This window comes from Nestor notabilis, unplaced genomic scaffold (genome assembly GCF_000696875.1).
Source record: "Nestor notabilis isolate BGI_N333 unplaced genomic scaffold, ASM69687v1 scaffold27615, whole genome shotgun sequence".
Taxonomy (NCBI): domain Eukaryota; kingdom Metazoa; phylum Chordata; class Aves; order Psittaciformes; family Psittacidae; genus Nestor; species Nestor notabilis.
The window spans coordinates 11,324-38,037 of record NW_009930997.1 but is presented as its reverse complement, the minus strand read 5'-3'; the positions used below and the strand labels follow the sequence as shown (position 1 = coordinate 38,037).

Here is a 26,714-nt window from a genome sequence, read left to right as displayed (position 1 = left end):
CTATACCATGTCCCTGAGCACCTCCTCTACACATCTTTTAAATATCTCCTGGGATGATAACTGAACCACTTCCCTGGGTGGCCTGCTCCAAGGCTTGATAACCCTTTCAGTGAAGGTTTTTTCCTAATATCCAATCTAAACCTCCCCTGCAACAAGCTTAAATTTAAGGGATTGTGAATCTGCTTCTACTGTTGCCTTGCTGTGTTCATTTTAATCTGTGAAGACCTTACACAAACATGATGCTGAAAAGAAACAAAATACAGCTGACTCAAATTTACCAGAGGGGGAAGCAGAATGATCATCTTCCATTTCAGCCCTGTGAACTGTAGCACTCATAGCCTGGGTACATCACAGGGCAGTGGCCTGCCTGGAGATTGCCCCTTTTTACTAGGCTGGGCAGGGTGGGATTTCTTCTCCATGACCTTGAAGCAGACCCCCTTCCTAACAGAGTTCTTGGGCCAGAGAAGCAACAGCAAAGTATGTCAGTGAGGAGAGTCATGACATGAGATGGGGAGGAGCTTAAGTTCTGGTTCCTACTCCATGGGCTGTTTATACACTTAGTTTAGCATAAAAAAGATACATACAGTCCTGGGGACAGAAACCTTTAAATGTAAGACTCCCTTTGTTCTGGTGAGGTTTCTTATCACTGGGCAGAGATCGCAGGTCCTTTGTTTCCAGACCCATAATTCACCATGCAACCAAAGCGGAGGAACTCAGCAGAAGGGACAGGGAGTCCTGCTGCCAGTTTCCAGACTTGTCTTTATCCTGGTCAATTGTGTCCTCTTTAAGAAGGCAGGAAAGTTGCGTTTCAACTGTGGTTTGTGATAAACATTAGAGGAGTATCCCCAGACAGATGAGTATCCCACATTTGGTTAAGTTCTGTAACTACTAGGCAGTTGTTTGAAAGGGCACATCCTTTCATGCTCTGTCATGAAAGTGGGAGATGACTGTTGCGTTCTGTGCTAAGCTTGATTTGACAATTTTTACTAGCATATTTGAGTCGACCTGCTTTACCTGTGATGTTTCTCATGTTTGGTTTTATTTTTAATTCTGACAGACCACCAGTGCTGTTGTGGTGCTTGCTGTCTCATGCTTCTATTCTCCTTCAGTCTCTTTGGTCTATGCATTTTCCCTACCTCAGACACCCAGGCAACCACAGCCTTGCTAGTCAGTGACCAGGGGCATTTGTTCACCCCTTCTGCCTGCTATAGGGGAACCCCTCAGACCTAAGCAGTTCGGTTTCTGGTTTTGCCTCCCCACTGCCTCCTTCAGGATCACACTGCAGCTATCTGATTATGTCAAGATGTTTGGTGTTTCTTACAACTGCCTTAAATGTATGGCAGTTATATCTTAACAGTTGCAAAGTAGGCTTTAACCCCAATCATTGCAGCATGTTTCAAACCCTAAAACATTATTCTGTATCTATAAAACACACATACTTTTAAATACTTGTGTGAGCAAGGCATTTTCCAATTGTTATTTTCTGTACTGCTTTTAAGGGCATTGACACCTTGACACTCTATGACAGAAGTTTACACATGCACACAGCTACAAGCACGCAGACACACACACAGACACACGCACACAAAGGTCTGTAGAATAGATTTTAAAGTTTCTATGTGCAATAAACAACAAAGTCCCAGTTGAAAGGGCCCAGAGTGAAAGCTGAGCTCCCAAATGAATTAGACTAAAAAAGATAACACCCTGAGGCATCTGTGTGTCTCAGCATTTAAATTATATCCCTTGAAATATCAGTTTGGACTTGGTGCCAAGAAATGGTTGAAGAGCTTTTTCATGAATATACCCAATAGAAGACCAATCTGTTGAAATGAAATGTGTCTCTAATCATTTGGTATAAACATAACATGTTTTTACTTTATTATGTAACCTTGAATCATCTTGGTCTTTTAATGAGGATTTTGGATGGTTGCTAATGCTTTACAATTTCATGGAATTATATTGTCTTGGTGTTATGCTACAGGGAGAATATGCACGGAATTTAACTTTCCACTTACTTAAATGGATAAAAGGATTTCAAGGTTTCTTTAAAAAAATTTTTCTTTCTTTTTTTTTTCTTCTTTATTTTATGGCTGTGTCTTGTTTGTATAGACATTCCATCCAGATTGCTATAGTGGTGAAAAAACTTCTTAGCAGATTTCAATTTCTAGGTTATTTGACAGTTCTTGTATTCTTTTGCTTCTTGAATTATAGGCTAGTTTTTTTATCTTTTTAGGATTAGCGATTACATGGATCTGACCCCTGTAGATATTGTAGGAAAGAGATGTTACCACTTCATTCATGCTGAAGATGTGGAAGGCATCAGACATAGTCACTTAGACTGTAAGTACTTCCATTTTTGTCAAAATAATCTAGCACAACATTTGATTGTTCTTAAACTATTATTTGTGTTGCATGACTGAGGTCTTCATCTTCCACCTACTTTTTTTGTAATAGGGTTTCATAGAGGGTAGCTCAAATATAACTTTTTGTGTGTTTTATTTTCAAGTCTTTTTATACACATATAAGATTTTTCACATATGTGGAAATAAAAAATTATATTTGTATTACCAGAGTTTCCAGCGGCTGCTCATTTACACGTGCTGTGCATTATTTCACTCTTTCAAAGAGGTATTGCTTGAGTGAGAAATTCCCTCCCTAGCACAGAAAATGAACTCCTCTCTTTCTTTGTTTTTTATTTCTGAGTCATAATGGGGAGGTCAAAAAACGCAGCATATTTGGGATTTCTCCAGGTTTTTCAGTACAGAACTGAGCTATAACTCTGTCAGTGTTTTAACCACCCTGTGTATTACCATCTAAATGGCCCCCATCCCAATAGCATCTAAGGCCCTGTTATTTGCACACAGGTAAGTGTCTGACCAGGGTAAGGATAACAGAAGTGCAAAAAATACGACAAGATACAAACCTTGCCAGAGAGCATGTGCGTATGTCTGTGTATGGGGGAAGGGAGGTTCAGCTTGATTCCTTGTAATTAAACTCTTTGTATTGCTCTTATTAAAAGCCATAGGGCCTAATTCTTTTCTTGTTGAGATCTGTTGACTTCAGCGATGGTGCTCCTGATTTACCCTGGTGGAAAAAGAGACTTAGGCCCATAATCTCTAATTTATCTGTGCCTGCAGTGAAGCCAGATAATTCTTTGGATCTTTCAGTGACTGACTGCATTTATGATTGACTTGTGTGTTTTCTTAATGTAAAAGACTGTCTGCAAATTGCCTCTTAAATCCAGAGTCCCAGATTTGAAGAACTCTGCTCCATCTGAACCATGTCCTGCTAGCATTTCGTAATAAAAGGGTAGCAACCCAAATACAGCCACATTTAATTAGCTTTTACAAAACCATATGACTACAATAGAAGGCAGTATAAATCTTAAATCCAAAAGTACCTTGCATAATCTGCAAGGGACAATAGGAAAATAACTGCAACTGGAAAGCAGGAGGACAGGGACAGCTTCTATGGTAATATATGGCAGCGAACAGCAGTATAAAGCTCTGTAAAGCTTTCAAATAGTTCCTGAAGTTTCTAGAAAGTGAACTTTTTTTGGCATAAGAAGGTCAGGCTAGGTGTATTTCTGTGGAAAAAAATAAAATCAGCTATCCAGAATGATAAACAAAGTAATTTTGCATCATTTGCATTTTGAGCATTTAATATTCAGGAGAATATGTCAGTTGCACAGAAATGAAGGAACAAATTCAGAAAGTTACTTGGTGCTCTTGAAACTGGAAGTCAAAAATGACAAGTTGCACTTCCACTGCACTATCTGACCGAGGAAATAAAAGATATTTATGACTCAGACTTAACATACCACCTGGCAGAGATGAACATCCCATTTGAAAAAGACCTTAATCTTCTGAATGACCACTTCTCTCTGAAATAGAATATGCCTTATGAAACATTCATCTTCAGAAAACTCAGAGACCTATGCAGACAGTGTGAGTGCAGTGTGGTCCAGTGTATAAGCACTGGACTAGGACTCAGGAGACCCTGGAGACAGGAATGACTTCTAGAAAATCACTTCACCTTACTGTGTTCCTACTCTCACCGTATGTCCAGTTTAGCTGGTTGGATTGTGAGGCTTATAAACACAGGGACTTTCTCCCCTTACCAGCATCCAGCACAGTGGGGTTCCAAACTTGGCTGTGTGGCTATGGAATAATTATTCTTGCTAGGCTATTTTTTTTCAGTAGTTGAGGCTGATTACATCTCTTATGTTTAGTTGTTCTCTTGACTTATAGGATATTCATAGAATCATTCAGGTTGAAAGGGACTCTGTGACATCATCTAGTCCCACCTCATGCTCAAAAGAGGGTCAACACTGATTCAAAGCAAATATTTTAGCACAATCTCAAAAACCTCTGAAGTCAGACTTTCCACAACTTCTCTGAGTAGCCTGTTCCAATTGTCCTTAAAAGGGCTTAACTATCTTCACAGTGATTTTTTCTTTTCCTTTTATCCAGTTGGAATTTCCCTGTTTTGATTGTACAGCTCATAGCTCCATCTTTGCAGTAACCTCCTCACAGGTATGGTGTTAGGTCACCATGAAGCCACCTCTGCTTGAGGATGAACAAGCCTGGTCCCACAGCCTTTCCTCACTGGGCAAGTACTCCAGCCCCTGACTGTTTTGGCAGAACTCTCCTACGCTTGCTGAAGTTTATAAATATATTTCCTTTGCTGGGAGCCTAAAATTAGATTCCAGATTCAATCTAAGAAGTGATGAGTTGAGGGGAAATAATGACGTTCTGTACACTTTTTAGTACAGCCCGTAGAGCACACTGATGATTCATACTTAGCATACTGTCCACCAGGACCTCCAGGTCCTTCTCCACAAAGCGATAACCCAGCCAGTCAGTCCCCAAGCCTGCACTAGCAATATCATGCAATATTTTGAAGAGGAGCTTCAAGCTAAAGTAATGGTTAGAAAGCCGTCATGAAAAGTAGAAGCAGAACCTGAGAAAGCAGCAAACTGAAAAGCTTGTGTATGATGGAGGACTGCAGAATGCAGCTAAAAATCTTGATGGATTTTTACAGGAGGGAAAAATGACTTTTAAAGATTACAACAAGAAGAATCCCAAATTGCAGTGGCAGGTCTAAGGGTAAAAAGAAACATAAATAAAATTGCCACTTTGCCTATTCACTGACAACATATCAGTAAAAATGGAAAAAGTAAAACCAGCACATTCTGCCTTCTCACCAGGTTATTCAAAGACATCAGAGAGGAAAACAAGCAAATAAGAAAACGTTTCACAAAATCGCACATAAAAAATCAAAAAGGCTGTTGATGGCTTCAAACCATAGCAGCCCATTAGAAACTTTGAAAAACAGGCCTTGTTAACACTATCTATCTCAGAAAAAAGAAGACAAAAGCAGTTTCAGGAATGTGACCATAACAAGTATAATGGTGAAAAATGTCTGCAGAATTAAGCAGTGACAACAGTCTTTCATAAGGAAATTGCTGCCCTAATGAAAGGTCAGTTACAGTCAATTGAAAAGTTTTCATTGGCTTCAGTGGACATGGGGATTATGCCCTTAAAAAGCAAATTTATATGAACTAGAATTCTGACCCCAGTGAAGAAAATAGCACAAACTCCATTAGGTTCAGTGCAGTCAAGACTTCTACTCAGAGATTTTTTGTTAGTTATAGTTTGATTACCTTGTGGATTAATAAAACAACTCTACATATGCCTGCATTTATTCCAACACCACCAACATGGTGGTGATCCCACAAGTTATTGAAGCATCAGGTTTTTTCAAACAGAAATCAAAAGTTTAGGGATATTGTTTCTATCCTGTTTCATAGAATCCTGACAGATAGCACTTATCATAAATCAAATCTTTCTCTGTCAGAGATTATTGTTAAAATGTTCTCTAGCCTAACAGCTTGTATAACATCCAGCATTATGGCTTAGCTGTTGGCTCAGCTGACACACAACAACTGGCTAAGCTGCAACAACTAGTATTTGAATCCAAGCCCTCAAAAATTGCACATCTAGCTGTACCCTGGCTCAGATATAGTCCCTAATCCTAGCTTTTCATTAGGGTATGTGGCACAAAAAGAGTTGTCATTGCATGTTTTATGTTTCATAGTTATGCATCTGGAACTAACATCCCTCATGCCCCCAGTTCTACTTTACCACTTGTGAGAATGAGGAGAGTGATCAATCCTCTCTTTTTACTTACCTCTGCATAGAAACACTGTGGGTCTGAACTCCAGAACTGTATGTCAAGAACACACTTTCAAGTTCATACACTTTCATGAAACCATGGGTAAAACTGCCCTTGTTCCAATGACAAGAAAATATCCTGATACTTTGATATTAAAATATCCCTAGAAGGATACATCTAATGTCAAATCAATATCAGAAATCAAGCAGATTAATAAAATTACTGTTGTATCAGGTCTTAGCACTGTCTGTAGAGCTCAGCAAGGGTAGAAGACACTGCCCTCTGGAGTACGATGCTGTGCTTGTGTGCTTCACTTTGGTTGACACTCTTAGCATACAGAGGTCTGTAACATCCTTTTTGATTTAAGAAGTACATTTCTTGCTAAGAATGCGTGGATGTCATATGCTCTAGGAGTATACATCTTCCACTTAATTGAAAAAAATTAATGATTTTCATTGAACATCAAGTATTTAATGTTACTGTTCAATGAAGGTCATTAAGAATGCAGCAAGAAACAAGGAAGTCAAGACGTCTGAAGGTAACTATGAATATACTTTTGGACAAATATAGGACAATGTGCCACCATTTGAAAATTAATATACTGCTTGCAAGAACACTTTCACAAGTATATATTGGTATATAATATGTGCTTTTCCATTCTGGAATCCTAACTGAGGTCTAAATTCAGAAACCTGACACTAGCAAAACAGATACTTGTTGTCCTCAGCTATTGCTTAGAAAATATCATCCAGTTTCTTCAGGTTTTGATTTACAGCTATAAGAAATACAGTTCCTCAGGACCAGTGAGCCAAGGCAGTTCATTTCCCATAAAGCAATGGTCTCTGATGAGTGTGTTTGGTAGCACTCCTTGTGATCTGGTTTATCTCGTTTCCAATGGTTATAATAATCCAGTCTTTCTGAAAATAAACTATTCTACATTCACCTTTTTCACAGCTCCCCTATTTTACAAGGGATATTACCCCCTCAGTCTGCTTTTAAATCAGTTATATATTCGTGATTTCTTTTATGTATGTTCAGTAGAAAAATTCTATTGCTGTGCAAAATATTGCTTAGTGGTTTAGCCTACCAGCTGTAGTTGAACTAACCCTTTTAACTTATGCACATCAGTTATAATTTTTTATTCTCTTAATAACCTCAAACACATGAAAAACAAATAGAATGAGTTGATAATTTCTAACAGTAAAATACACTTCACATATTTTGCTATCATGCTGTGGAATAACTCTGCAATGTCAAGTAGCACACAATTAGTAAAACTGTAGGGGGAAAAAAAGAAGTGTTTTGATCCTGAGGAATTTTTATCCTAATCAGATCGAAATTTCAATGCTCTTGTAGTGCTTAATATCTTCAATCACCAAAAAAATCAAACTGATTCCAATGTCAGGTTTTGCATTCTGGGACTGAAATGAAATGCTAAAATATACAAATGAATCTCATGTTTGTACAAGTTTATTATCATCACTAAAAAGCAAGATTGATTCTAAATTAGGCTGATAGAATGTCTGGTGTTTAGCTAATTCTTAAACCAAGCCCGCCTGGCATTCTGATGACAGTCTAGTGTACCATGTTTTCAGAGTATTGCAGAAGAGTTGGTGTGACCACCTGCACAATCTTCCTCTCTGTCCGTACTATGGGCCAGCAAAGATTTCTGCATTAGAGACTGGCATCCCTATGTCCTTTTGAGATAGTGGTGAGAGAGCAAGATCAGGGAACAGGAGATGAGAAACTAGAAGAAACAGAAGCCTATAAAGAAAACATTTTTTTTATTCATACAAGTTAAAAAAGGAGCATGGACTTTGGTTTTAGCCCATGCCTAGTGCTCATTTTTCAGTCCTAATGAATCTTAAAAGATGTACACCTAACCAAGAGCGTGCATGTTTCATGTCCTTTAGCCATGCTCTGAAATCCTGCAGTCCTCGTGTTTGCTGCTGCAAATGCTTCTTTGGGTTATGAGAGACACTGGTGTGTCTAGTTTAATTTCTTTGTCTGCTTTCTGACCAAAGCCAGTTACTTTACAAGAATGGAGAAAACACTTTGCAATAGACATGTATGTATGCCTTGCACCCTTGTTTTTTCCATAATACACTGTTAATTCATGAAGGGTGAAAATTTATATCAATGCTTACATTTCTGTTTGTGAAGGATAGTTATTACTATTGTATTGTTTGGTATTCTAATTATCCATATAAATATTCAGATATAATTTTAAATCCTGATAATTTTCTACTTTTCATAATTTTTTGTGGCTTTTTTTACATACAAATTGTGTGCTATTGGAAAATGTTTTCTGCACATAAAGGATATAAGATATTTTACCAGAAGTATCAGATCTTTTGGGTAGTAAACAAACCAGAAAATGTTACAAAGTTAAACCTTTAAGCTATTTAAATCATTAGCTGCTCAACCTAATTGCAAACTATTGCTTTCTGTATCTTAGTGATATACAGTTGTTTTGCAAGATGTCTCAGGTATACTTTACATCAATAACTCTTTAACTTAATTCCTGACACTATTTCATCTTCAAGTTAAATCTAATGCAATACTGATTAGTACGTTCCCATGTCAGTTTGTAGGCTCTCTATTGTAAGACTTACGTAGCCACAGTCATTTGAAATTTACACCTAAGCTCTTCTACTTTTACATTAAAAATGCATGTAGTACCAGCTCTGTAAGTACAGCTACTGCATTAAGGGGCTGCAGAGCAAAGGCTGAGCTCCGACTTCTGCTGGGAGCCTCTGGTTTCCCAGTTACTCCCATAATTATTTTTTTTGAAGTCTCTTTGTGCTCAAAATTTTCAACCCCAAAGATGAATTTGTACTTTGATATTATTCTTGTAATAGATTGCAGAAGCACATGATAAATTGCAAAGCCATGGGAATAAAAGGTTTCACTGTGCACCTCCAGCAGCTTCACCTTCACTCTGTCCACTATTTCTGTGGTGACTTTTGCTACATAATGTAAATGTATGCCATTATAAAATGGTGGGGAAAAGTACTTCAGCCGTATATCTTTTTACCTTCATTGCTGAGGTTTGCTTCAAGATTAATGAGACCAAAAGTATTAATCACCTTGTAATCTGAGTCAGAAACAGTGTTGCTCCATTGAAAATCCAAAGATTTTGTTTGTAGCTTACTACACCTTGAAATATCCATTGTAAAATGTCATTGCGTGAAGGTATGAAGAAATTGTAGCAGAGTTTTAGAAACACATTAGTGCTACTGCGTTTTTATTCTCTTCCTTTTATTTTTCAAAGGTTCGGGTAGCTGACCTTGTGTCTCTGAGGGAGACAGTTTTCAAAGCTGGAAGGATATGAAAACAGTATCAGTAAAACATGTAGCATATATCAGATATGTGATGGTGGGGCAATAGGTCTTATTAGCACTCATTTGGAAGAACCTGCATAAATCAGTTGTGGCCTTGCTATCCATGAGTGATGTGGCCACTGGTGGATCAGTGTTGGTTTTGATTTCTGATAACTTATAAAGTGAGTCTGGGACTTTTGCTCAGTGGGCTTTTGGGAATGCCCTGCCAAACACCTGGAGCGTTTGTACCCAGTGTCCACAGATTGCTAGGCATTGGTTCTGAGATCATAAAATGCTTACTTACTCAAAAGTTCTTTTATTTTTATTTTACAGGGGCTTTTTTTTTTTTTAATTGACTTATGGAGAAAGGTGGAAAGTTTTGGTTCACTCCTTTTTCTTTTATTTTTACAAGTCATGATATAAAGGGACAATATGCTTCAAAAATGTCTGTGTCCAGCTGTGCCATGCCACCACGACACTGTGCTGTGGATTCCTTTCCTCTAGAGATTAGGCCGAGAAGTCCACTCATTTCACTCAGTCCAAGTACACAAACAGGGACTCATCCCAGAAATGAAAGAATGTTTAAAGGGATCCTGTCACTTGAAACAGACCATCCTTAACCTATGAAATTCAAAGAGAAAATTCTTATTGCTACCAATCTGCTGCTGTGAAACTTCTACCTTTTTTCATATTTGTGGGATATATAGTCACTCATAGTCTGCTGATGCATTTAGCATGGGAAGGGTTATGTTCTGAAGTCATTAATCTTACATAGGTTGTCATTTGATGGACATACATTAATGTTAGTGGAGAGACAGAGGACGGATTTAAGTTTCTTGAGCAAGCAGGGCCAAATTTCTCTTCTGATTTTAGTAGCTGAGGGCAAAATTTGGGTCTGGGATTTCATTTTCCCCTGCAGTTTGAACAGAAAGAGTTCTGTCTGAAGTTGGTGTTCAAAGCAGGCTTGGGTTTCTAAATGATTATTTCAATGTTAGCAGAAGGAAATCACTTTATGGCAGGATAGAAGTCTAAAAGTCATGGGGAGACAGACAAATCATGAGGGAAAAGAAAAGTTAAGCAAGAGAGAGGAAATCCTAAAGAATCCTAGATAGACAAACCTAGTGTTCATTTTTCAATCCAGTTTATCATTAAGTAAACTCACTGTATTTATGTCATTTTTATCTATAGAAACAACAGAAAAGTTTACTGGTACACATGCTGTAAGCTTCCATGGAAGACTGCATCTAGTGGTACATTGAATATTACAATTCCATCATTATACTTCTGTCAATTTGATCAATACCTACATAATGTTTTAAAATAAACATCCTACCTAACATTCAATGTTCTTGTTAATCGTTATTGTTAAGCATAATTACAAAATTAAAAATTTTAATGGTGCACCATGAGCAAATGGTATGTTAAAACCACCATGAGAAGGAGAGGGGAAGTGTATGTTGTGGAAGTAGATGATGATTTGTGCTTAGTGCTGAGAAATACTTATTTTTTTCTGTGTTTCAATAAATTTGTGCTGCTGCTGTGAGCTGCTGTCATGTAAACTGATAACATAGGGTTGATTTTAAACAAAACATCTTCCTGGTCCTTATCTGAGATAATTTGGAATCAAATGAAGGCAGAATCTCTGGCAGAGGCAAGGAATTTTCAGAGGGACGGAGTACCACTGTCGTGGGATTAAGATAGGTTAAAAAATCCATGAATGTTTTTCCAAGCTCTTTTCACTATTTAGAGTTACTTTTCTTCCCTAGCTGGACAGGTAGCATGCAAGACTTTTCTCACTGTATTTGGCAAGTGATGACCTTGAGCTACAAACTTCAATCCTAATATGAACCCACAGTTTTTTAACACTTTGACTCAGACCACATTTAACATTTGATTTTCTGCAAAATGAGGCAGAAAAAATACTGCTTAGTTTTTAAAGATTCTTAAGCTTTCCAATTTTTCAAAATGGTTGATTAAGGTGGTTTTGGGTTTTTTTTTTCCCCTACAAGGTTATTGATACTTAGTTTTGCCTAATTTGTCAAGTATTTATATGTGTAACATCCCTACACTGGAAGATTAGACAGTATTCCATATTGCAGAAGTAAGCAATGAATCAATTACCACACTTGGCATTTTTAGAGTGACTGTATATGCTTAAAAGGATTATCCCAGGTAAATGAGGAAATTAGGTGGGAGTCTGGATACCAGGAAGGTAGTTTTCTTTCATGAATCTAACCTGCTGCTTCCTGCTTGACATTGGAAAAGATGAATTTATGTTTAGAAGTCACCAATTGTTACTGTCTAGTATTCATATCATTATAATAGCCAAGTCTTAGTCAGTGTGATTGACACAATACACTGCATTCTCAGCCCAGCACTCAGGGTATTCTCCTGTCATATGGTGTAGGTAAAACGCACTTTTCTAAAGCCTCACAGAACCAATATTTTTCTAACATTATCTTTCTATCTTATTTAAGAGAACTCTGTTGAGATACAGTAAGTCACAAAAGCCTGGTAAGCAACTCTCTGCAATGAGGGGAGGTAGAGCAACATGACCCATGGGGACTTTTGTTATGGGAAGGTGGCATTTTTCCCCAAGCGCTCTGCTGTAGAGGCCACACTTCTGGCCTGGTGGGTAAAGAACGCATTTGCACACTGTCTTGGCTTACATACTCTCCTCTTCCCTTCACCCTGTGTAGTAGATCTGAAATAGAAGTGTTCGTGGAGAATTATAGAGAGGGCACACATTTGCCCACCAAATATCTACAAGTCTCCCATCATCTAGCTCATAATTCTCTTTAAGTAACAAACATCATTTAACACTGCTACATATTTTTCATTGATAAAATCCAATTTGTGGATTCCTGCTATTTAAAACATCTAACTCACTAATTACAAAATCTATAGCAAAGTCCTTACAACATCAAAGGCTCACTAGATTCTCGGAGCTGTTACGAATAAAAAACTGTCTCTGTTACAAGCAAATAAGGCACTTAATGCAATCTTTCTGGCTGTGATGCTATTTTTCCTGTGGGTTTTGAAAATGACCTTCCTGTAAGCATCAAGGACTGTAACTTTTCAGATAAAGAAACTTGTTCTTGTTTTAAGTCTATGCCAGGTTCATTCCCCTATAGCCCACAGTTTTCAAAAGCAGAAGAAAAAGTAATCCAGAATTAAAATAAATAAAACCCCCTCTGTTTCCAGAACGAAGTTACCCTGTCAGCTTGCCTTGGGCCTTAGGTGGAGAAGTGGAGATTAAAGAGTCAGTATTCCTTTTCATGTTTCGTCTGCCAGTTTTGTGAATGTAGAAAGAGTACTTGTGGCTGCAGCTAAGTATCCAACTATGGTATTAAGTATGGCATTTTCATCCTCATGCAGTAAATTAAAAATATTCTTACACGTTTACCACAAGAGGAATTCAGTATCAATACCATCCAGTCATTGATAAAGGAATTTCAAGGAGAAGGGTGAATAGCACAGCAGATGTAACCTCAATATTTTCACCAATTATAAAGAGCCTCTTTGTGAAGCTGTGTGAATATGTAAGATGATCTCATCATTTCCTATTTACTCAATACTTACCTGAATACGCAATATAGTGTAGCTTTTAAATGCATATGCACATGAGTAAAATGTCCTTTTGTAAGAGACTTCGCTAAAAGACTGCTTTTGATACAGAATTTCTTCATCTCCTCTTCAAACTGAATTAAGCTACTTCCTTCTTTTAAAACACAACTCACTATTTAGAAGCTTTGGCTTTGATTTCTCAGAACAGCCTTACAGGAAGAAACTATGTTCTTTTTCTTTTTGTAACCATATTTCTGAAGACAAACTTGTACTGATTTATTTTGATTTTCTAACAGAAATAGGTTCCTGCAAAGAACACTGACTGTTTCTTCTTTCCTCCCCTCCTTCACTCCTCTGCTACAAGAATATTGCTGTGCGCAAAGCTACCAAGGAAAACTGAAATCCCTCTGTTGGGAACTGTGTACATAGCAATATATTCATGCTTCGAGAAATAAGTGAGATTTTTTTTAGGTCTTAACATGACACACTGTGCATTTCTTGGTGTTAAGCACTGAATTCAAATTGAGTAACTAGGTAACATTTGAGCAAATTTTAGTCAAGTTTATCACCCACCATTTTAGGGAATATAGCTGTGCAGCTAACATAAAGGTCATGAGTTTGAAAACATTAACCCTCAGTTATTCCCTTTGATTAAAGGGTGTTTATGTATAAGTGTATATGTATAATTATATAACCCAATCCTGCATAAACTCATGTAACCTCAGTCACATGAGCCATCCCACCACTGCGGTCATAAGTCCCATCTTACCTCATCCCATATTGTCTGCCAGACTGGGTTCTCCATGTGTAATACAAATAGAAATTTAAAACTTTCTTAATTTCTCAGTGTTCAAAAATACAGAGCTGAACCCTGATTCTCAGCAAAGGGTTTGCCTTACAAAGCACAGTCTGAATAATTTCAGGATATGGGCCATGTGGCATTACTTTTTCAGAAGTTTATGCTAGGGTGAAATATGTAGTCTGTTGCTAGTAACAAAACAACTTCACAAGCAGATGTTAGGGTGGACTAACTCTTCACTTTCATTTCTTCTCAAAATCAGTAACTTTATTAAGGGATTCCCTGCACCTGCAAACTGAAGATGCTTAAAATGAAACTGGGCTTTACTCAAATAATGCTAGGTTATCAATAAGCCAGATAGATTTCCCTTCCTGATGTGTCCTTTTAGTTGCTTGTTTTCTCAAAATTATCATCCAATTTCTAAGTTTCAGGTTGTCGATGCCAGCATTTAAAAAATACCATACACTAGAAAACATTACGATATTTTTTCACTCCTTCCCTTTTATCACATTGAGAAATTTCTTCCCAAGCTATACTATGAGCTTTCAGAACTGGCTTGGGGGTGCCGAGTGCACTCAAAGGATTTAAGAACCAGATTTAGCAGCACGGCACAGCTGGCCTGCCAGAGAATCTCTTTACAGAGAGAATTTTTATATTGAATAGTGGGACTTCCTTCAGAGCACGGTCCACAAATCTCTCTTATGAAACATGCTTTAGACAGATGCAGGAAGGAAAATCCAGTGTATGTGGTAATATATCTGAGCTGGTCAAATAGAGTGGGAATGTGCAGGTAGGTGAACTTTATGGAAAACTCATTTTCAAGACAGTATTTCAGATATTCTTTGGATGTATAGTAATTTGGGAGCCTGAACTCTGACTGTAGGTGGTTTGTATACAGCTCTGATGCATCTAATTCTCTTTCTTGGAAAAACAAGCCCCTTTTCCTTCAGAAATAACTTAAAAGGTTTTAATTTCCCCTTTTTTCCATAGTTCTGAAATGAATGCTCTGTTCAGTCCATGATACAGACTTTTCACTGGTGCAACAACCAATATAAAAGGTACGGAAGGAAGGACTTTTCTAGGATGAAATGGACTGAAAGAGCTAGAGGATCTGCATCCTCATAGCTATCACTGTGCAGAATTCCAATGTGCTCTTGAGTCACTGGCCAGTGACTCACCTGGCACCTTGACTTTCAAATGTGCATGTGAGCAGTTGTGAGGATTCATCCTTTGGTATTTGTATAGCATGGTAAACTCCTCAGATAAAAACTGCTATAAAGAAAACAGCAGTGTAAGTAGTAGACAAAAGCGCAGATAGATTTACTAGTTCCTGCACACACCTGTGGGTGTCCACATTTCCAGAAAGGAGACAATATCACTGCAGACTTCCAGGCAGATCAGTTTTACTGTCAGCTGTAAGCAGAATATTTTGAATGTCCTGTTGCACTGCAATAGAGATGTCTACCACAACCAAAACTTACAGCAGTAGTTTTCTTCTTCATAACTGATAAAGTTGGGCTAATTTATGTGAGATTGTTTTCTAAAGTGGCATACAACATTGGTTTCACAAAATTGCTGGGTAGTCAGTTGTTCATATTTTATCTTTATTTTGCTGTATAATGAGGTTTTGAAGCCAATAAATTATCATAGCAGGGTATTTAGAGCTTGGAATACAAAACTAAAAATTTAGGGAAACTTATGGATCTCTGCTAGAAACAAACCTACTTAGCTAGAGGTAGCTGAAAAACAACAGGATCCAGATCAAAAATATTTTTTTCCTATTACAGCTGGACCTAACTTGTGCTTTACATTCACTTCACATTGAACTTTTTTACATGCATTTTTTTATTCAGTAGTTGAAAAATTGGAGTGGGGACTGGGGGATCTGTCAAGGTAAGAAAGCATCTGTGTTTGTATGGCTGCCTTTGTAACTATCTCCTTCTGTAGATACCTGTTGTACACAGATCTAGGTATAGGTACATTCATATGTATAATTAGGGGTATAGACATTTGGTTAACTTGAAAGCTCCAAAGTGTCATTTGTCACATTTATGATGGGAACTTTAACTGCCTTAAATACTTATTCTTTTCCAAAGTGACTTTTTTCTTTCCCTCTACAAAAAAAAAAAATGAAAATGTACTTCATGAAACTATTGTATATGAAGCACTTATTAGCCATAATTAAATGGACAATATGAATTTACTACGTCTTTAGGACTCTGGCTTGTTCTGGTTTAGAGCAAGATGATTAATGCAAATACATATTACTTGAGATAACCATTTAGCAGCTAATTTAGCCAAATTTATTACAGCAGTTAGAGGTTTTTCATTTTAGCAGACGGAGACAAGGACATGACAAAAGCAGAAGGTGTATATGAATGCACACTGCCCTCTAGTGCACAAAGCTTTATGGGATTAGTGAGAAACGCAGAGACGAGTAAGTGCTCCAGTAGAAATAATACCCAGATTTTGTATAGTTTAGGTTTTCTGTAAAACCCTGCTGCTCTTTTCCACTGAAGATTTGCATTTCATCCCCTTCTCCTGACATTGAAGCATCAGATACAAACCAACTCTGTTTCAACTTGGCAATATTTTGGCTGAAATATTACTTTAAATGTCTATATTTTTAAGCCCTCTTGCTGTGAGCATTTAATAACGCCATTTGACATTACTGATTGCTCTTAGTTGTTTCTCTTTTTCCTAGCATATTTCAAACATCGGAGAGAGCTATCGCTCTTGGGCTCTAACCAAGCCATTCTGTGCCTCCCTTAGGCCTCTTTCTCAGTTTGCTGGTGGATTTACTTTGCTCTGGTAGAAAGTAAATTCTCCCAAGACTTTCCCCCCACTGACCAGTGGAGATTTGGTTTATCTGAGAACTGTAAATTCTGTTTGACAAGATCAAAGAAACAGATGTATAAGTTCAGTGGTTGATATTGCCTGCAATAAGGAGAAATGATCAAAGCAGCAGGGGTAGAGTATCTTCCCAAACCTTTCAAATATCCAGAATCTCAAAGAGGTCTACCTAGGAGCTATGAATAAATCACATATAAATTTGCCTCTTTTTTTTCCTTTTCCTTTTTACGGTTTGACATTGAGTGCATTGAAAATGTCCACACAGCAATAAGTATTCTGTGAACCAAAGAGATTTGTAGTGCTTTTTACTTTTCTACTTTCACTAGAGTTTCCAAAAACAGATTAAAATTATACTTTACAAACTTGTAAAACATACAGTTAGTTATACTGAACTTAAGATCCTGTTTGTCATCTCACTGGCATACTGCATTAAACCTAAAGGAAGCCAAAGATCTCCTGCTTATACTTGTGGCACGTTTTACTGTAGTTCTAACATGCTCTGTATCTTACTTCTGTTTTGTGTTTTTTTGCCAGTGCTGAATAAGGGTCAATGTGTAACAAAGTATTACCGCTGGATGCAGAAGAACGGAGGTTACATCTGGATACAGTCTAGCGCAACCATAGCTGTCAATGCCAAGAATGCAAGCGAGAAGAATATCATCTGGGTCAATTACCTTCTTAGGTAAGTCTTTCAGTCACTTCTCTCACTTGAACTGCTGCTTCTGTTGCTTGTCGCTGTTGGTGAGAGTTTTAGGGAACAAACAATTGCCTACTGAAAAAAGCTAAGGAGAAGACCTTTTAATACGGTTCACCTCAAAACCAGTGCCATTTGGTTATATTTATTGAGACAATCTGCCATGTCTCAGTACACTGGAATACTCTGAAATTACTATGCTGCTTTAGTCTTCAAATAAACCCTCCATCCTTTTATTGCATGTCTCTGCTACCCGGAAATCTACTCAGCCTGAGCTCAAAGATAAAAATTATCCATACCAACTTTCAGAAGCTGTGTTATAAAATCTGGTGTGAAGTGTTGGGCACTGGTTTATTTGGTTATTGAAAATGCATGGAAGCAAACTTCTGGAATTGTAAAAAAGGTCTCTCTGAAAGGTGTTTGCCAGTTCACTACAGAGAGAGGAATTTTCTCGGGGGAGAAGTCTTGAATTAATATATTGCTCCCGTAACCATCAGGCAGTATTCACGCTGAAAAATGCAAAGTAGGATTTAAAAATAGAAGTAGAAATTAAAACTATTTTGAATTATTAGAACTATTTTAGTCAGAAATAGAGGTAATATCTGGAATGTAAGGCTCTTCCCTGAGAAATTCCGTTTTACCGGGGCTCAAGTATTTTCTGAGCTCAAGAGAAGAGCAACAGTCACTGAGAGACAGTGAATTATAAACCTGACCTTTCTCATCTGAAAATACCTTTCAACACATTCTGTTTTGTGAAAATGTTCAATAAGATCAGGGGATTTTCTGTTTCATTCCAGAGCAGAACAAACAAACAAATAAAATTTGAAACCTTGAGATTGTCATGAAATGCAGTTGTCATTTTCTAGCCTGTTCTCCTTTTAAGTTGCTTGTCATGGTTTGTTACATTCCCTTTGATGCCATGAGAGTTCAAAGTGATGTCTAGGGGTTGGATTGTGACTTATTATGCCAAGTCCAGCAAGCCCTGAAGAGACTGCGCCTGCTTAAACTTGCATGTTGAAGTACTTTTGATTCCCCTTTTGGGGAAGAGGAGGAAACAACCCCTGGAAGGAGAGCATTGAGGGATACTGTAGGAAACATTCTACAGCAGTGGAGTGTTCATGGGGGCTTGCATGTTTCTGTCTTGCTATGATTGAGCATGGACATTTTTTAGTATATCCTTATCCTGCTACTATTTGGTCTCTTTTTTCAAGAGTGAGGCAGAATGCAGCATTTCAGGAGAGCTTAAATTTGCCAATTCTGAACTCGAAGTACAGCTTCACTGCCCCAGTCCTAGTAGGTCTTTAAAATGCCCAGAATTGTGCTCAGATTTAGCTGGAAAAGTGGTCCATAAGAATCATGAACAGTTGCTTCTGTCCCCTTTGCTGCTTTCCAGTGAACCTGGTCCACAAACATCCCACAAAATTATTTTTTCTGCCAACAGAATATACCTAAACAAACAAAAACAAAACAAAACAAAACAAAGCAAACTAGCAAAGCAGCGTGATCTTCCCCAGCTCCTCTCCCGGAACTTGATTTTCCTGCTGCATTTCCCCCACTGGTCTGTTAGAACAAGATTAACTCCTCCACTGAATTTGTATTTTTAATTCAGATTTCTCCTAGTACTGGAATCTATGAAAGATCCAAATGTCCAAATAATATTTTAATGACAGATCAAGGCATAATTATGTCTACTCTTAGCAGGAGTACTGGTCTGTATACATTTCCATGAATTAGAAAGTACGATTCAGCTGTTTGTAAAAGGATAGACTAATTATAGTGACAGAGGATTAATGCTGTTCTTGTTCTAGCAACTTGTTATTCACAGTGTGAAAGCCCTCAAACATCTTTTGCTGGGAGGGGCAAATTTGGGGACTGCCCTGGGATGCAACAGAATAAAGTCACTTTGTCAGGACAAAACCATAAAGATGATAATCGTAAGAATGGCATTTCAGTGTGAACTGTGTGAACTCTGAATTTTCACAGTACACTGTAATAGGCTGAATATGGGCAGACTGTCATTGTGATAGTGTGTCAGTCACCCCCAGTGCTGCCTTGTGTTGTCCTGCACAGGACTGCGGATTTTCTGCTCTATCACCAGGCTGGAATTTGAACTGCATAGAAATGCTCACCTATTCAAAAATTGTTAAAGACTTTGTTTATTTGCAACATTCCTATGCTACTTGTGTCTGGCTGTGTCTGTTCCCCTGCCCTTGCACGGATTTGGGAAAGGAACACAATTTAAAGGGTGCAAACCAAGAAAAAGCGTAGGACTGAGTTGGGTTTTTTTCAGTTTCTCTGGTAGTGTAGCTTTTTTACATTGCAGTCATGTTCATTGCTAACAAGTCACAGGTGAGCACCACATGAGCAGATGAAGATATGATTATAATGGGTGTGTTGACAGTTCTTTATCCCTAACATATGCATCTTAACATGCACATGTGCATCTGTCATAGTTAGAGTGGTTGCTTTTGGTTTCTTGGTGATGTGGATGCATGTGTGCAGTGTTTAAAAAATATGTAACCTTTTTTATCTATTTTTTGGCCAAATTCCTTTAAGCAGTGGCCATTTTCTCTAGCCCATACTGAGCATCTTCTTACTAACTTTATGTATGGTCTGCTTGATTAAAGTGTGGAAAACAAGAATGTTCAGAAAAACAGGTATTGAAAGGGCTCTGGCAAGGTTGATAGAGAACTGTTACAGAGATAACTCTAATAGACATTGCCGGTGGGAGAGAAACAGATTGGAAAAGTTAAAACACCCTCTCTGTCCTTCCAGGCACAGTAATGGGATCGAAATCGAGATATTCTGTTGTTGGATGATTACACAGTGTAGCTTTACTGTTAGATATCACACAAGCCATGGTGCTCCACTTTAGTAAGAATGCTTTGATAGCTCTAAAACTTCACTGGAATCAAATGAGTTTTTGTACCTGGTCAATATAAGTATTTGACAGCAGTATTAAAATAAACTTTCATAAAATCCCTGCTGTGAAGCTCTGAGAAGCCAAACAATGTATGTGTCTCTGTTTGCTCTGCTATTCTTCCTATTTATGTTCTTTGTTCCTGAACTTTGATATGAAAAGAGGGAAAAAGCGTGAAACTGCAAATCATCCAATTGTGCTTGTATTTGCTGTTTTCTCTTCAGTAACCCAGAGTACAAGGACACTCCAATGGATATTGCACAACTTCCTCATCTGCCAGAGAAAACCTCAGAATCCTCGGAGACCTCTGACTCTGAATCAGACTCAAAGGACAACTCAGGTAACACATGGTGTGCCTTCACACCCACAAAGGTTCATACCGTGTGAGCCACAGCTGGGTTTCCAGTTGCTTTTACTTCTCAAGATTGTTGCATTATAACAAAAAAAAAAAAAAAAACCCAACTATAAAATTAAATTGAAAAACCCTTTAATAACATCAGCATTTCTACAGTATCTCCATTTCTTCAGTATTTCTCTTCCGTCTGTGGATGCATCCTTGCCTGAATTGCACTGAATTTAATTGCCCAGCTAGGCTTCATGACCAGGTATTGTGCCTCGTACAGAGGACCTGGGATTGTAACTGTTGAATATAATTCTAGTTCTTATCTTTCCATGGTAGGCATACGTTCTGAAGATAAGTGTCTGTTGCCAATCTTTATGACACTTTTTCCTGTATAAATACGGGTTTGTAGAGTCTCGCTAGGGGGCAGCAAGATTGCAAAATTTGAGGGGTTTCTTGGGTTAAAAGAGCTGTATTTTATTGAGAGGTACCGGTTCAAGGACTTGTTTCCAAGCTTTTTAAGTCTGGGAGTTTGACCATTTTTAAAAGCTAATTGTACTTGTTAAACTCAATATGTAAGTTAGTTCTACAGATGGTTCAGTGCACAGATGGTTCACACATTCCCCATTAGTTTTGAAAGTGGTTACCTAGGCACAGGTACAGATCATCTGGCTTTGAAAAGAGCTTGGTTTCCTGCCTTCCAAGAACTAAGGAGGTTATTCTGCTGTGGTGTGCAATATATGTATATCTGATTTTTCTCTGGTGTCTAAGATAACAACAACAAAAAAATCTGGAGAAAATGGATCACAGTGACATAAATCAAGCAAAAGAAAGAATAGAATCAGGCCTTAATGTTACGTTATATGATGTGGCTGTTCTCTTTCATCTTTTGCCTTTGTTTGTTCTCCTTTGACAGCTTGATTTGATGGTTTAAGTTAACATTAGGCACACATACAGGCTTGTTGCCCACCACTTGTTGGGAATCTGTTCACCTGTTCTAGTGCTTCCTTTATGCTATCCTGTTCCTAAATAGCCAAATAACACACAGGCAGAGAACAGTTTGCATTTCCCATGTGCACTCTAAGTTTCTCCAGGTGAGAAGTACATGTGCATTCATCATTCCTAAGTCTGATACAGAGAAAGAGAGCATACTTTAAAGGTGCACAGATGTCTACATATCAGAAGAAGGCGTCTGGGAGTCTTGGCAGACATCAGGGGCATTGGGTTGTTTCTTACAGAAGAATTAAATAGAAATGCCAAAGGACCTGAAACAGCAGGTCCTGGATGAAACCAGCAAGTTCAGTTCAAGCTCTGATAAAATCCCAGTTAAATTTTGTGCAGCTTTAGACTACGTAACCTTAAACCGACTCTTGACCAGCTAGAAACCATGGCCTTAAAAGAGAGCAACTTCAAAAAACATAAAAAAAAAAAGATAGTAGAATTTCAGCCCTACATGGAACAAAAAGCTCTATGAGATTTAGGGGTTTATGGCTGTTAATTTGCATCTGTGGGTTTTATTTTTCAAAACGGAGGCTCTCTCTGCTGCTGGCAACTCAACTAAAAGTCACACAAAGTGACTTGTGAAGTTCACTGCCCTGAATCCTTAGGCAGCTTCCCTGGCAAGTCAACCCTCTCCGGCACTTCTGGGAAACTGTTTGATATTGACAAGGCTCCAGGAATAACCGATCTTTAGAGGAAAACTGGCCCTTCCCCTCTCCCCCTAAAACAAGTATATTGAAAAGGGTAGTACTTGGCTCTGATGAGTGAAAAAAACATCTTTTATTTCCCAACAAAAGATTTCTGGCTGGCCTGTAAAACACAGGGTCTCCTGAAGCCTTTCATGACCCTTTCAAACACAGTATGATAATGGAGTGTATTCAGTTTTAAGACTGCTTTGGCTGTCTGAGTCCAGTGGACTGGAGTGTTTATCTCATCCATATTAGAATGAGGTAAAAATCTGAAACACAACTAAATTAATTCAGGCAAGAAGAGTGACAGCTTTTCAAGTGCTGTAGCTGGGCTATTTTCAATGGCCCTTAGATTTGGATCAATCAAGAATTTAAATCACTGCCTGATTTTATATTTTTTTTCTGGTTTGAGGGGAGGTTTGTGAGGGTTTTTTTATTTATTTATTTGATGCCCTTCAGGGGAATATGAGAAGGCAGTCTAGCAAGGTAACAAAATAGTTTAAACTGGTTTATTCATTCAGATTTATACACGTATGACCTGCTTCTCCTCTCACATGCGAGGAAACCAGCAGTAATTCTGCTCAAGTCAGAGACACCATGCCACTTCCAAAGTGGCAATGATGAGAGGAAAACAAGATGAGAGGACTAGAATCTTCATTAGTAAATAGTGCTACACCTGGATGCCTGCCCACAGTAGGAGAACAGGGATGTGAAAGAACCATCACCAGAACATAACGAACATAATGGGATTGTTCACTGCCCCCTCTTTGGGTGACAAAGCTACAATGCTATTGTGCTCACAGTTGTCAAAGTGATTCTTGTCCTGCAAACAGATGAAAAGGCCCCCCTCAATCAAGGTGCAGGACATATAGCATAGGCTTTTGGCACATTAACAGTCCTGAATCAGAGAGATTCATGGTGATCAGAACTCTCCCAACACAACATTGCAAAAGACTGTGGCTCTACTAGAGATCGTGCCTCTTGCCAGAAAAAGAATTACAGCAATCAAATCTCATTGACAGGTAGAAATCTAGACTTGTGTTATAATATGTTTCTGTTGCTAATGGTTTGTTTCACTTTTCTTTTGCTCCAGAGGACAATGAGAACTCAAAGTCAGATGAGAAAGGAAACCAATCAGAAAACAGTGAAGACCCTGAATCTGACAGGAAAAAGTCAGGAAATCAGTCAGATAATGAAATGAACTGTAATGATGATGGGAACAGCTCCAGCAACCAGGACAGCAGGGACAGTGATGACAGCTTTGAAAACTCTGACTTCGAAAATCAAAAGGCCCCTGAGGACAGTTTTGGCACTCTTGGCTCTATGCAGATCAAGGTGGAGCGCTATGTTGAGAGTGAGTCAGACTTGCGGTTGCAGAACTGTGAATCACTGACCTCGGACAGTGCCAAGGACTCAGACAGTGCAGGAGAAGTAAATGCCCAGTCTTCCAGCAAACATCAAAAGAGGAAGAAGAGGAGAAAAAAGCAAAAGGGAGGCAGCATGACCCGGAGAAGGCTGTCAAGCACCTCAAGTCCAAATGGACTTGACCCAGCTTTGGTGGACCAGCCCCAGCTGCTCTCGTCACCAAACAGTGCCTCAGTGCTCAAAATTAAAACAGAAATCTCAGAACCTATCAATTTTGATAACGATAGCAGTATTTGGAATTATCCACCCAACAGGGAAATCTCAAGGAATGAATCACCCTACAGTATGACCAAGCCCCCCAGCTCCGAGCACTTCCCTTCCCCCCAAGCCAGCAGTAGTTTACATGTCTCCATTCCAGACTCCGTTCTCACCCCACCAGGGACTGAAAATACTGCCAGCCGTAAAACTCAGTTCAGCACCTCATCCAACTCGGCATTGGCTCCTGTGTCCTCTGACCCTTTGTCACCCCCACTTTCAGCATCTCCACGGGACAAACATCCAGGAGGTCCCACAGCTTCCAACTCTTTGTTGTACACTGGGGATCTGGAAGCCCTTCAGAGGTTACAAGCAGGCAATGTGGTGCTTCCTCTGGTTCACAGGGTAACAGGAACCCTAGCCGCAACCAGCACTGCTGCTCAGAGGGTCTACACCACTGGCACTATTAGGTATGCTCCAGCTGAAGTTACTTTAGCCATGCAGGGCAACCTCCTCCCCAACACCCATGCTGTTAACTTTGTTGATGTTAACAGCCCCAGCTTTGGGCTGGATCCTAAAACACCGATGGAAATGCTCTACCACCACGTTCACCGACTCAATATGTCGGGACCGTTTGGAAGTGCTGTGAGCGGGGCCAGTCTGACCCAAATGCCTGCAGGGAATGTGTTCACAACTGCCGAAGGACTTTTTTCCACTCTTCCATTTCCTGTGTACAGCAACGGCATTCACACTACACAGACTCTGGAACGGAAGGAGGATTGAAATATGACCACATACTGTGTTCAGTGTTATACTCTGAGGCATAGACTATGTTTTAATTTAGACCTTTAATTCTAGCACTTTGAATTTGAGCAGGTCAGCTTATTCTCTCAATATGATGGTCCCCATTTCATTCCCTTTCTCTTTAACTTGACTTATTCTTTAATGTAAAGATATTTTTTTATTTTTGCCTTCAGAGAGTCAAAGTACCAGTTGCCTGCCATTTTGTCTTCTTCTAAGATGTGTGTTTTTCCTTTGCATCTTTATTAAGATGCCTTTAATATGTGTATGCCTCTGCCATAGAATACTCAGTGTTGTGGTAAAGAGATTTTAAAGTGACAACCATTGGTTTTACTTCAAAATGATCTTGATATGATCAAGATTAAAAGAGACAAGCATAAACAATGTGCCCTGTTTGACTAAGTCAAATGAAAGGGGGTTTTTGTTCCTAATTCCTTTTAAATAGGGGATAGTATTTTAGAATTTTATGCAGAGTTTAATTCTCTTTTTATGGTTAAGATTTTCTTACTTGCACATAAAATAATTTGGGTTCTTAAAAAGTTAATTTCTGGCCTGTGACTAGAATGTTAAAAAGGTGGACTAAATGTTAATTACTGAAACTTTAACTTAATTTCTAAAACCATGGTGCTATCATTTATTAATCTGTAATGTCTTCATACAATATGCAGCTTGTGGGCTGGGTTTTTTGGAAAGAATGTGTTCCGTACTGGTTTATAGTCGGGTGCTGCAGTCTCCTTGGTTAGTTAAGACAAAAGCCCTCATTAACATTTGCTGCAGGACTTAAAATTTTTTACCTCCAAACTAACAAACATAGCCTCACATCAAATTTAAATGGGTCAGGAAGCCTTTTTCAAAAAGTGCTTAAAAACAAAAAACTCAATTTAATTGACGCGAGGAGCAGTTTCTTAGGTGCATATTATTTTGCTTTATTTTTTTCTCAGTGTGACTGAGGCTAATTTTACAACATCAAATAACACTTCAGAGTAAAAAGAAAAAAAAAAAAAAGAACAAACCAACCAGAAGAACTATTTAACATGTTTTGTTTTGGTTTTCATTTAATATTATAGAGGGAAGGTTGTAAATTTATTTTTGTTCTTTGATTTGGGTATTTTTTTGTTGTTTTTTCCTTATTTCTAGTATTGAAACCAATATGTTTTAAAACTAAAGAATGGGTTAATAAGCTTGAAATAGATAACTACAACTGAAAACTGCACATTAAGTAAAAGGAAAGAAATCTCCTATTTTGTCTTTGTTGCCAGAAATCACAGTGTAGTGTCAAACACTCCAAATGACTGTCAAATATAAATTCTTCTTCCACTCCATCTTTGGCAGCTGTTTGTTAAGGCATCTAATAACAGATGTGAGAACTGTAATGTGTACAATGTGTAAGTGTCCTTGGCTGTCAGTCCCATTGCAGTTTCAATGTGTGTTACTATATGCAGTATATACTAAGCTAATGTAGTTGTTTTGTCCTTTGTCTTCTCTGTGCTTTATCTCTAGTCTGGAGTGGTAAAGTCCCATTCCTGCAGTCCTAGTGAACCAGTGATTCTTGGGGGTTAGTGGTTTTTGTGTGGTGGCCTTCCTCTGTAATGTCACCTTATGCTGCTTCCACTGTCTGTATACCTTTTCATTTCTGCTGTTGCTTTGCTGTTGTGTATTCTCAAACCTCTCTCTCCCCCTTCCTCTCTCCCCCACCCTCCACACTTCTCCCCTATCTCTTTCTCTCGCTCTCTCGTTCTCTCTTCTTCACTCTCAGAGATAAAAGACTCTTAACTAGCTCAAGGTTAATGGAGCCATTTTTCCCACAGAGGAATTCTGGGTATGACTTACTCTTCCAGTGTACCCCACAATGCACTACAGAGTAATGCTCAGATATATTAAGCAAATTGATGCCATATAGCCTCAGTTGTTAACATTCCCAGAGTCCCTTGT

General features: G+C 38.5%; 1 protein-coding gene across 1 annotated transcript in view; it reads left to right on the top strand.

Annotated features, from left to right (window-relative positions):
• NPAS3 (neuronal PAS domain protein 3) overlaps positions 1 to 25,772 on the top strand; it is a 55,142-nt gene extending 29,370 nt beyond the window's left edge. The window contains exons 3-6 of the mRNA XM_010015680.1: positions 2,234 to 2,340; positions 17,254 to 17,401; positions 20,558 to 20,673; positions 23,455 to 25,772. Coding sequence (XP_010013982.1) covers positions 2,234 to 2,340; positions 17,254 to 17,401; positions 20,558 to 20,673; positions 23,455 to 24,764 — 1,681 coding nt within the window. The 3' untranslated portion in view covers positions 24,765 to 25,772. The remainder of the gene's footprint in view (positions 1 to 2,233; positions 2,341 to 17,253; positions 17,402 to 20,557; positions 20,674 to 23,454) is intronic.
• The last annotated feature ends 942 nt before the right edge of the window (positions 25,773 to 26,714 follow it).